The sequence below is a fragment of the Indicator indicator genome, chromosome 7 (genome assembly GCF_027791375.1).
Source record: "Indicator indicator isolate 239-I01 chromosome 7, UM_Iind_1.1, whole genome shotgun sequence".
NCBI classification, from domain to species: Eukaryota; Metazoa; Chordata; class Aves; order Piciformes; family Indicatoridae; genus Indicator; species Indicator indicator.
The window spans coordinates 3,221,318-3,233,571 of NC_072016.1; the positions used below are offsets into that span (position 1 = coordinate 3,221,318).

Genomic DNA, 12,254 nt, shown 5'->3' on the forward strand with positions numbered 1-12,254 from the left:
CCCCTCCCAAAAAAAGCCCCAGCAAAAAACCCTCAACAAACCGAACAACAAAAAAACCCCCGACCCCCCAAAAACCCAAACCAAACAAACTGCCCAATCAACCAACCAAAAAACCCTCACCTCTCCCCCTCCAAAAAAAAAACCCACAACCCAACCAATCAAAAAAGAAAAAAATCCCCAAACTAAACAGAAAGGAAACCAACCAAAAAAACCCACCTACCCACATCCAAAAATCAATCCAACCAAAGAACACCTCCAAAAATCAATCCAACCCTACCCTCTACTCTGGAGGCAGAAGGAGGAGCTTAGCTGAATGTGGTAGTTTTGCTTGTAAATAGAGCTTCCATTTGCTTCCGGTTGAGCTGGTCTGGCAAAGTTAATGTTGGGGGGGAATTTTCAACCCACCACACTAAACTATTCCTCCTGAAGGGAGGCTGTAGGGAGGTGTCAGTCTCTTCTCCCAGGTAAAAGGCAAGAGGACATGGCCTCGAATCATGCCAGAGGTAGACACTGGGAAAGAATTTCTTCACTGAAAGGGTTGTCAAGCTTTTGAACAGGCTGCCAAAGGAGGTGGTGGAGTCACCACCATCTCTGGAGTTATTTAAGACATGTAGATGTGGACATGATTTTAGTGATGGACTAGGCAGTGTTGGGTTTATGGTTAGAGCTGATCTTAAAGGTCTTTTCCAACCTAAATGGTTCTGTGACTATGACAAGTAAAGTACTTGTTTAAACTACCTCCCCACTAGTAATGACTCTGTAGTGAGTTTGCTGATTCAAGACTGTCAGAGCTTAGCATGGGCCAAGCAACCACAGGTCTGGACTGGACCAAAGCTCATGATGTGCTGTGCTGAATACACTTGAAAGCATCCCTTCCTTCCAACTGCAGAGATGAAGTTTAAGGTAACTGCTGCAACCTTTGGAAAGTCTGGCTTCAGAAATGCTTGAGGAGTAGTTCTTTTTCTCAGAACTTTTTCCACAGTTGCTATAAACCCAGTTTTCATTCTTTGCTCAGCCTTCTGTTTCTTACAATCAGCCTCAAAGCAGCTTTAAGGTAAACTGTATTGCATTGCAAGGCAATGTTCTGTGTAGTGAAATTAAATCACATTTCTATCCTGAAGCTGAACTAGTACTGCTTAAAATGGTATAATGAACATTAAAGAGTGTTCCTGAGAGCTTGAGAAGGTCAGGGGAAGAACTGGATCAGTTCATTTGACAATGGGGGCTGGAGAAGCAGGGCTGTGTGGTGTGATGCTGCTGGGCTTTCTAGAAGGAAGGGGAGTGGAGATTTTTGTGAATGTGCTTCCTGAAGTGTTACGAACGATCTGATTATCAAGGTGAATTTACTGATCATCAGTGCCTGTCCCTGAGAGTGTCCAGAGACTCAGCAGGCCCTGTGAGATGCAGCAAGAACTGAATTTCAATTCAGTGTTGAGGTTGATGACCAAAATAAAATAGTAATTCCATTATCAACATTGCAAACATCTGATTTTAACAGTCTTGATTATTTGTCCTACTTGGTTTCTGTGGAGTTTGGGGGATTGTTTTGTGGGGATTTTATTTTGGGTGATTGTTTAAAATAAAAATAGGAAAATAATCAAGATCCTAAATTGTATTTAAAATAGAGAAAAGTTACCTTTGTCTAGGAGTAGAATGTTCACAAAACATCTCTTCCATGTGCTTCATTATTGATTTCCCTTTTCCTACAGAATGGGTACAGATGGCACCAGCTTTATTTTCTAAATTCATCCCAAATATTCTACCCCCTGCTGTGGAATCTGAGCTTCAGGAATATGCTGCTCAAGATCAGAAGCTTCAAAGAGAGCTTATGCAGAATGGATTTACTAGGTAATAATTTAGTCTTCAGCTGTAATTGTGCTGGACAGTGCTGAAATGGTAAAAATGGATACACCTGAAAAATATTGGAGAAAGCATTTGAGAGTTAATAAAGCACCTTCACAACTCAGTACCTTGAAACATGGACTTATTTTCTGCACATTTTGCACATCACCAGCCCTGCAGATGGTACCAAGAAGTCAATGATCAGAATCTTGGTATATTTTCATGACAGAACTGCATTATGGCACATGCCTCCCTCTATTTTGATAGTACTTCAAAGGCAGGGTCATGCTTTTATTTAGCCTTTCAGCCTTTAGTTTGGCCATTTATTGTCTATAAGCTGATCCTTTCTCATGAAGCTTTTGAAAGTGTCACTTGAGAGCTTCCCCTTATTCCACTTTCAGACACAGTCAAGATATTTATTTTAAAATAGGCATTTCCCTTTTGAGTGTTTGGGGCAGGAGGAACAAGAAGCAAAAGAGGCAGTGGAAAATGCTCAACTTGTAATGCTCAAGCTGGGCTGTGCCCTTCTCTTTAACTACCTAGACAGAAGCATGGTGCTTGCACTACTGCTTTTGCAGTACTCTGACAAACCAGGATCAGACTGGGGAAGCCATTGAGCTCTGATCTTGGGAAATTTCTTTCTACAGAAAGAGACTAGGTCTTCAACTTTCTTGTTACCTGTGCAACAATGAGAATCTGGTCCTGTAGATTGAACACTCACTAGATGTGTGTTATGTTCAGTGTTAGATGTGTTCCTGGATTTCTTCAAGTAGTTTTCCTTGAAGGTAATCTCTCTTCAAAGCCTGGTAAGCTAGCAAGCTGTGGAACTCTACTACTGACCCAAATGCACACAAGTCCTCGTAAGGATTTCTGTGAGGAAAAGGATTTTGCATGAGTTTGAAGAGAATAAAAACAAAGCCATAATAGATATTTTTCTTTTCAGTTCACTTTCAAACTGAGTAGGTCTATAATGCTGTCAAGGGCACAGAAAAAATCAACAACAACAACAAAAAAGGAACATTTTAATTTTGCCTAACTTCCAATCCTACCAGTTCTGTGGGGGGCTTATAATAGGTCTGCTTACAGCTGCATTTCACTAGCTTTACACTTCATAGAGAATTAAACATGAAGCTCCAAGTAGTAACAGACCATATCCACAAACACAATTGGTTTCAAAAAGGTTTTCCCTTAAGTACCTGAAAATAAGAAAGGGTTTGGCTGGTACTCTGAGAAGGAAACTGTGTAGAAGGCTAGGAAGGGTAGTAGGAAGGATACTGACTCATGCTGAGGCTGGATGGTTCTGTGGTGCTCTCTTGTTAGCAGCACTTGGTGAGATGCTCAAACTCCTGTCTTATGCAGAAAAGAAATTCTCTAGCACTGGAAAAATGCAAATCCATGGGAAATTTTCTGTTCTGTGTGAAGACAAAAGATGTAGAGGTTGAGGAGAGTCCTACAAGGAAGACCCAAGTAAAAGGTTTCAGTGTCATGTACTGTTTGCGGAGTCTAATTTCTACGAGTTCCTCTTCCTTTTGGCTTTCTATAGGATGGGATCCTCTGGACATCTGAGGAATGTTTGTATGCCTTGTGGCTTTGGAAAACAGGTCCACCTTAGCCTGTGCTTTTGTGCAGCTGCTGTTTCTTGTTTAGCTTTCCTTCAATTCCCTAAATAAAAACACTGAGCAAAACTTTGCAGTGGAGCAACTGATTGTTGTCATTTAGTGTCTGATGAATGTGTTTTGCACAGTATATTTTATATGGCTGTGCTGTTGGGGGGTGAGTGCAGGCTGGTAAGCATGGAGGTTATATAAAGTGTGAAGTCTGTCACTGTTTAAAAGGACACAGGTAAAAGAAGACTGAAGTGTAGGTAATGTATTTGCTGTGTGGCATTTCACAGTGGGTACTTGCAATGCATGCTGCCTGGAAATGTATTTCAAGATCTAATATGCTTCTTCCTGTGCCATGAGCATAGCTTATATTTATTGGTAAGTGTTCAGGATTGTTCTGAGGTATATTCCTGCACACAGATGTGTATATTTATATGTACAAGAGGGTTGTTTTTCTCTTTTACCAAGCAGTGTTCTGTTCTCTTCTGGGTTAGTATGAAGTTCTCTAATTGTGCCAGAAAATGGTGAGGGCTCAGCTGCTGCATTTCCTACAACAGCAGCCATGAGGAACATAGCACAGTGAGGTGCATTAATGACATGACAGATTCTAGTTGAAAATAGTCAGCTTATCAGCACTCTTAAATACGGTTGTTGCAGAAAATGGGAACACAAGCCAGTTGCCTGGCACTATTTCACTTGTGAAAGACCTTAATCAAGGCATACACAGCAGGTCCATCACCTGAAGAGTGGTTTCAGGGAGGAACACTTCATATGAATAGGAAAAAACCCTTCAATTTCTACCACCTTCCAGCAGATAAATGTGAAATTACACCTACTGTGCTGACAACATATTGCAATCTCTCTTCCTTATCTAACAGCATGAATAGCATAGCATCAAGGGTCAGGGCTGGGCTGGCCACTAGACAAATGACAGCTGCTCTCCATTAACCCCTCTCCCTTCACACAGGGGAAGAGCAAGGGAGGAAGCAAGAGACCTGTGCTGGAAAAGAAAGCTAGAACACTTCTAATGAGATTACTAATACAATGCAATACAGACAAACAGATACAAAACCAACCTCCAACCCAACCCCCCTCATGGCAGTGATGTCCCTCTCACCACTGTTGCTGTGGACAGGCACTGGGGCAGTCCCAGACTGAACTCTGCAGCAGGTGGGAAGTAGATTCAAGAGCTGGATTCTGGAACTGGATTCTTCAGGAATGGATGGATTGGGATTGAAGGCAGAATTGACAGTCTTCCTCAGACACTGGCCAATGAAACAGAGGCTTGACCCTCACAATCCCTCAGCTTCATACTGAATATGATGTCCAGGAGATGGAATCCCTTGTTGGCCAGTTTAGTGTCCCTTTTCCTGTCCCCTTCTCCCTCCAGGTGTGGCCTTTTACTTTCTGCAACCCAGAGGTGACACACAAGATTTAGCAGTGACCTAGGTCTCCATAGCAGCAGATACAAGCAGGAGCCTTTCTGCAGCCCAGCCCTTTGCAGTAACCATGCACAGCAGCATTGGTGCTGCTGGAAGCAGATGCTGCCAGTGAGAGCATCCTGTTGACTTCAGAAAATGCTGTCACACAGCAGAGACTGAGCTGAAAACTTACAATCACTGAACAGGATTAGTTCTGTTCTACCTCTACCCAGGACACCTGTCATCACCAGAAACGTGTGAAGCAGCCACATTCTCCAGATTTAAGGGTTTGTGTGCACAGGAATAAAAGGGAGCTGGGGGGGGAAGGATGCAAATAGATGGGAATTTGAGTTTTCAGGATCAGTGATGCCAACTAGTGTTCATAGAACTTCAGCTATTTAAATCTGGAGGGAGTTCTGTCAGCTCAAACTTGCTTGGAGCCTGTTTTACCATGTAATGAGAAATACCTTGTTATGGAACTGCATCTATTGATCTAAACTTTGATTGAGGAGCTTGGATTAAAGCAAACAATTTTATGCATGACTGAAGACCACACTGCACATGAAGAGTTTTTCTCATCTTAATTTTGTGTAAAAAGGATCCTGTAAGATAAAAGCTGGTGTGTTTGACAAAAGGATGAGCTAATTCAATCTATATAATACAGCTTCCATCTCTACTTTATTAAATGAAGAATCCTGCAATCATGTTCTTGCTAGCATGCTTGCATTTGGTTTCTGAACTCTGTGAAAGTTGATGCCTGTGCTATGATATTTCACTATTGCTTTTCATTTACAGAAAAAAAGTCATAGAATGTTTTGGGTTGGAAGGGATCTTTAAAACTCATCCAGTCCAACCCTCCTACAATGAGCAGGAGCATCTTAAATTAGTTCAGAGAATCATAAAATATCTTTCTTTCTCCTTTTTTCTTTTTCTCCTCTAGAGGTGACCAGTCACGCAAGAGAGCTGGAGAAGAGTTAACATACAGTAAGTATGCATCTAACCCATCCCATCCTTGGGGAGTTAGGTGGGCTTCTGGCTTCTCAGGGATGCTGAGGTGTCAGAGGCTGCATCTCCACACATAGCTAGCTGTCTGCCAGTGTAGCCTTTACCATTCAAAGAAATAGTGAACTGCATCTAGAGCCTGGCTAACTGTAAGACAGTAACATATCCCAGCTACTGAGGGCAGGATACTTTCCCTTCATCTAAGTGGAAGCTAAGGTCTTCAGAAAAAAGAATGTAGTTGTCCCAAGTTGCTGCTTGGTCAATATTACAGAATCATAGAATTGTTAGGGCTGGAAGGGACCTCAAGGATCAGCCAGTTCCAACTCCCCCTGCCATGGGCAGGGACACCTCACACTACATCAGGTTGCTCAGAGCCACATCCAACCTGGCCTTAAAAACATCCAGGGATGAGGCTTCCACCGCCTTCCTGGGCAACCTGTTCCAGTGTCTCACCACCCTCATGATGAAGAATTTCTTCCTAACATCCAATCTGAATCTACCCATTTCTAGTTTTGCTCCATTTCTCCCAGTCCTGTCACTCCCTGACACCCTAAAAAGTCCCTCCCCAGCTTTCTTGTAGCCCCCACTTCAGATACTGGAATGCCACAAGAAGGTTTCCTTGGAGCCTTCTCCTCTCCAGACTGAACAACCCTAACTCTCTCAGTGTGTTTCCAGCTCCAGCCCTCTGACCGTCCTCATGGCCCTTCTTTGGACACATTCCAGCATGTCCAGATCTTTCTTACTGCCTGTAAGAGGCAGTGAAATGATGACCCAGTCCACCTCTGATACAAATCACCTGCTGGTGATGCATGTTTCTGTCTGTTGACAGAATGGAGAGTTTGAAGGGGACTTGCTTTTCAGCTTGGAACCTGCAGTTACCTCCCTAGTAGAACCTGGGATCCACCTGTGTGGAGATACTAAAGGCAGTACTTGTCTACAACTGTGAGTCATGCAGCAGGGGAGTTCTCTTCATTTAGGGATGAAGTCTTTTGCTGCATGTTGAAGTGTGAGATTCTTTACTCCCATCATTTCCCCCAGTATCTAATAGGGAAAGCTGGAGGAATGATATCTCTGTTCTCAGTTGGTTGCTCTGCTTCAGGTGCACTCACTCCAAGGTCCCATCTTCTGTGCTGAATGGTTACTTGGCTGGGAGATAATCTAGTTCTATGCGTTCTAGGTTAGGATAGAGGTGCAAGGTCCTGATTGCCATCAAATAGCTTCAGTGACTGGGGAATAGTATCTGTCCTGGTTCTGTTATTAACTTCAGTTCATCCTATTGCATTCTTTCCACCAAATTCCCTCCTCTTCTTTCCACTTTAAAGCTTGCCTGCTTTATTTGCTGCCATAAACTGTCCTCCTGTTTTATGGTGAACACCTTGAGGTGAAGGGATGGACACTTCCATGGTGTATCAGCTCCTGCGGGCAGTGCTGGGGTTTGGGTGTGTGGTGGGTTGGTTCAAATTCCCCCCAACAAAAAATTGCCCCCCCAGTTGGAAAGCAAATGAAGCTCTATTTACAAGCAAAACTACAATCTAAAACATGAAATGCAATGAATATGTACAAAACACACAATATTTACATATATGTACAATTTATAAACACAAGACCACCCCCTGCACTAAACCAGGGGACTACCAACAGCTTCCCTCTCCCTGTTCACTTCCTTCCCCCTGCACACAGGACAAGAGAAAGAGCAGAGAGTGGTTTGTTAGTACTTATCCAAAGCAAGGTCAGCAACAGCTATGCAAAAGCCAGCTAGTATCTGTCAGAGTGAAGGAGCTGAAAAGAGAGAAAGTTAGTGCACACAGCTAACTCCATGTAAGATCCCAGGCCAAAGGGATTATTTAGACCTTATCTTTATTTTCCCTTTTACATCCAATAGTGATTTATTTGCATTCTACCACTTTCTGTTCAAGATCTGGGAAAAATTTTTCTAGGCACAGCCTAAAACTACCACAGGGTGCTTGGGAGAAGGGGGGTGGGGGGGCAAAGGTGGAAGTTTAATGTGAGAGAATTTTGGTGAAGTTTTTTTTTCTGTGATTTCAGATGGCTCATCAGCTTGTGCAAGCTCCAGGGGTTACAGATAGTGAACACACTGCATCAGCTTCTATTTCTAGCCAGAACAGACACTGGAGGAGCACAGGCAGTATCCGGAGCCTCCTTTGGCAACAGCTGATACTGAAGCTCTGACACGAACTCTGCCTCAAAGAAGAGTTTTGGACTTTTCTTCTTTTCTATAATGTCAGTTGCTGCTACAGTTGGGGTGACTTTGAAAGACAATGATTCCTTGGTCTAACCTATCAAGTTAAACGCTCTTTGATTTGTTTTATTTTATTTGTGTGTGTGAGGAATGCACCTTGAAAAGCAAACAAACAAATCCTTTCAAAGTGGGAAGAACAGGGCAGCCCAAATCAGCAGCTTCCAAAAGCATTAGAATGGAAGAATCCTTTTTGCACTCTTTTTTTCTTAAAATTAAGGACATTCTTAAAACTAGTTAACACGGCGGTGTATTAGTTTTGAAACTTCGAGGTATTTTCTGGAGCCTTTACTTTAAAAGAATAAAGTTTCTCATTATTTTGCAGTATTTTCTTTGTTAGTTGAAAAATGGTCACCTCTTAAGAGTTGGTCCCATAGAAATGTATCTTCTGTCAGGGAGTTTTCAATTCCGGTTGTTGAGGTTTTTTTCTTTCTTCTTTTTTTGGGGTTTGCTTCTTTTTTCTCTTTTCTATTTTTTCCTCTTCCTCTTCCTCTTGCTCTTTTTCTCCTTCCTTCCCTCTTTTTCTCCTTCCTTCCCTCTTTTTCTCCTTCCTTCCCTCTTTTTCTCCTTCCTTCCCTCTTTTTCTCCTTCCTTCCCTCTTTTTCTCCTTCCTTCCCTCTTTTTCTCCTTCCTTCCCTCTTTTTCTCCTTCCTTCCCTCTTTTTCTCCTTCCTTCCCTCTTTTTCTCCTTCCTTCCCTCTTTTTCTCCTTCCTTCCCTCTTTTTCTCCTTCCTTCCCTCTTTTTCTCCTTCCTTCCCTCTTTTTCTCCTTCCTTCCCTCTTTTTCTCCTTCCTTCCCTCTTTTTCTCCTTCCTTCCCTCTTTTTCTCCTTCCTTCCCTCTTTTTCTCCTTCCTTCCCTCTTTTTCTCCTTCCTTCCCTCTTTTTCTCCTTCCTTCCCTCTTTTTCTCCTTCCTTCCCTCTTTTTCTCCTTCCTTCCCTCTTTTTCTCCTTCCTTCCCTCTTTTTCTCCTTCCTTCCCTCTTTTTCTCCTTCCTTCCCTCTTTTTCTCCTTCCTTCCCTCTTTTTCTCCTTCCTTCCCTCTTTTTCTCCTTCCTTCCCTCTTTTTCTCCTTCCTTCCCTCTTTTTCTCCTTCCTTCCCTCTTTTTCTCCTTCCTTCCCTCTTTTTCTCCTTCCTTCCCTCTTTTTCTCCTTCCTTCCCTCTTTTTCTCCTTCCTTCCCTCTTTTCCTTCCCTTTTTCTTTTTTTTATTACTTGGTCTTTTGAAATCTGTTTTCCTACATGTTTTGTACTCTGTGCCTTCAGCTTGTGCACTTTGCAACTTTACAGACCATGTTTGGTTAACTGCAAAACGTGTTCTTGAGGAGAAACTTGATGTGAACAAACCATGCTGCAAAGCTGCACTTTTCTCTTGCGTTAATGGGAGGTGAATTTAAGGAGGGAGGAAGGAAGAAAAGTTTATCCTTTCACCTTCGCTAATAGTGACTTGGAAGTCTGTCCCCTTTTATTTTTCATATGTATTAGTGTTTAATGCTGGGACCAACTCTTGTGGAACACCTCTCATTGACTTTTAATTGGCTTCCATAACTGCAATAGATCAAGATGTGAATTCCAGACTGATTGAAATACTGAGGTGGATTTTATGCTGTGCACAGCATAGAAACATTGTTGGCAAGATTCTCCTGTCTAGGTGATCTGCAAAGTGCATCTCTGTCAGCACAAACCAGGTTTGCACCTGGTTGGGCCATCAGTGAACAATAGTACTTGTCCAAGGTCACTTTGTGGCTCCTGTACCATTTCTCCTGTTCTGAGGATGTGGTGGAAGCCTGGCAGCAGGCTGTAGTCAGAATCAAGGAGTTGAGGAGTGTAATGCACTGTACCTGTGGACACTTCAGCTTCCTGCTTCCAGCCTGGTGTCAGCTCAGCTGGAGATCCAGCTGAGGCCAACTCCAGGAACCCTGGACCTCTGGTCTAAATACTAGTGATTGTGAGATGGGCTTTAATCAGTGCTATGGCTAATGCAGCTCTTTCATGAGGGGAGAAACATACTTGAAAAAGCAGTTTAACTACAGGGTTGAGGCTTTGTTTTTTTTGTGTTGCTCTGAATTTATTTTTTATCACCTTTTAGTTAATGAAATGATTTGGTAACATAAAATCTTCCTGAAGTGAAACAAAGGTTTGTTCAGTTTTGTCTTGCACAACTCTTAGCCTGTTTAAAAAAAAACAAAAAACAAAAAAAGCAGAAGAAACCAGCACAGCCCCCTTGATGTTTGTATGAGTTTGTCACAAAATGCAGGAGAAAGGTTAAAAAATAGAGGGGGGGGAAAAATAAAGAAAAAAGGATGTGGCAGGGACAAAGCTTCTTTGTTGTTGTTGTTTTTAGAGCCAGACTCTGTAAGTTAATTCAGTGTTACCAGTTTCACATCAGCCACTATGGCAATGCTGTCAGTTTGGAGTATTGGAGGGAGGGAAAAGGAGAAGGACACTGCTGTGATTGACAGATTGGAATCTGATTTGCCTGGATGTATTTCTTTTCCTATTTGCGAAGCCTCTTTAATTTTGAGGAAGTTCTTCTCGTGAAATTAAGGATGAATGCTTTAGTGTGGTATTTTCTGTGTAGCCAGCAGTCTAGCACATCCCCAGCAGTGGAAAATCAAACCACTCCAAGTAGGGATTTTTCAGGTGGCATTTGCTTCAACTTTGTCACCAGCTGCTTAAGTTGCAGCAGAATTAGATCAAACCAGAGGTTGTGGAGGTGTTGCTGAAGTGTGCAGCGAAGTTCATGAAAGCTATTAAGGAACAGAGACGATTTGCTGGCTTCTGTATTTTTATCAGGTTTGGCTTTAAACAAAAATAAAACCTCTGATAGTGTCCTTAGCTTTAAAAATCACTGTTTGCTGAAATATTCTTGAGTGAAGAATAGATGCATTAACCTAATTTGGTTCAAGTTTGTTTACAACTTCCTTACTACCCTGGTTCACATGAATACAGGAACCAAGCTGTGTCGTCTTTGTCGGCTCACAAGTTGTCAAGCCACGATTTGTCTTCTGTTCTTAAAGTGGTTTTGCTGGTTCAAGTTTGTAAATAACATGCAGGGCTTTTGCTTCACATTTGAGGCAAGGATCCAACCTCCTTCTTTACATTGCACTATATTTGGGACACAAACTTCTTAGGACAATAATTCCATCAGCAGGTAAAACATTCCTGTCGGCGTGGTTTGCTTGGTGCGCACTGAGCAGTGCTTGGGATGCTTCTGGGTCCTGTGTAGCATTCTCACTCTGCCACCATAGCAGAGAAATCTGTTTGTTGAGCACTGTGTTACCTTGTAAACCTGGCATTAAAATTCCTGTTCTGTTTAGGCATTATTATTCTGTTCAGGCATCATGGACATAATGCTGAACTATTGTTCCTCTGCTGAAGACGTTAGCGTTGCGCCTGAGCATGAAGCAGAATACAGCATCCTATGCTAAATGATTTTGTTCCTCCGTAAACTTGCATTCTACTTTTGACAGCAAAACTAACTCAGCCAACTTGGACATTGGTACTGTAAAAGCCACGACTGCCGACAGCATGATCATCCTAACTGCAGTATTCAACTTAACCCAACGACCTCGTGGTAGATCTGTTGCCTCTGTAGCTCGACTCTGTTAAGATCAAGCAGTAAAATTGGTTATCCGGTGGGTGTCCTCTTAATGTTGCACTGGTTCTGCAGCCAAACTTGCTACATTAAAATATTTTTAGATCAATTTCATTTCTTGACTTGGGAAGCTGACTGGCTTGGTAACATCCTGCTGGCTACTGTAACAGCAGGTAATTGATGTGTGGTCCTGATGAGTGGTGAAGGAAGGAGTCTAGCCAGGTAAGTGTTCTTTGACAGCTGGATCTCCTTGATGCCTTTCTGCAGTTGTTGACAAAGTGTTTGTGGCTGAATGCTTTGAAGCAAAAGCTTCTGATTCCTGATTGGTAGAAATATGATCAGCCAGGTTCATCCCTTTTTATTTTTTTCCTCATGGTATTGTTGCTTTCTCTGGGTTTAAAAGAAAAAAGCAAAACATTGAACCCAACCACGAAGGCCATGTCCTGAATGACCAGATTTTCTTTCCATGTGTATTGTGACAACCCTCTGTAGAACTATGGAATAGAACCCTCCTAGAGCACCTCTACTAGAAGCCT

General features: G+C 42.4%; 1 protein-coding gene across 1 annotated transcript in view; it reads left to right on the forward strand.

Moving 5' to 3' along the window:
* Window positions 1-8,405, forward strand: part of CACUL1 (CDK2 associated cullin domain 1) — a 51,006-nt gene extending 42,601 nt beyond the window's left edge. Inside the window, exons 7-9 of the mRNA XM_054382345.1 lie at window positions 1,710-1,848; window positions 5,808-5,851; window positions 7,916-8,405. Of these exons, the coding sequence (XP_054238320.1) occupies window positions 1,710-1,848; window positions 5,808-5,851; window positions 7,916-7,956 (224 nt within the window). The 3' untranslated portion in view covers window positions 7,957-8,405. The remainder of the gene's footprint in view (window positions 1-1,709; window positions 1,849-5,807; window positions 5,852-7,915) is intronic.
* The last annotated feature ends 3,849 nt before the right edge of the window (window positions 8,406-12,254 follow it).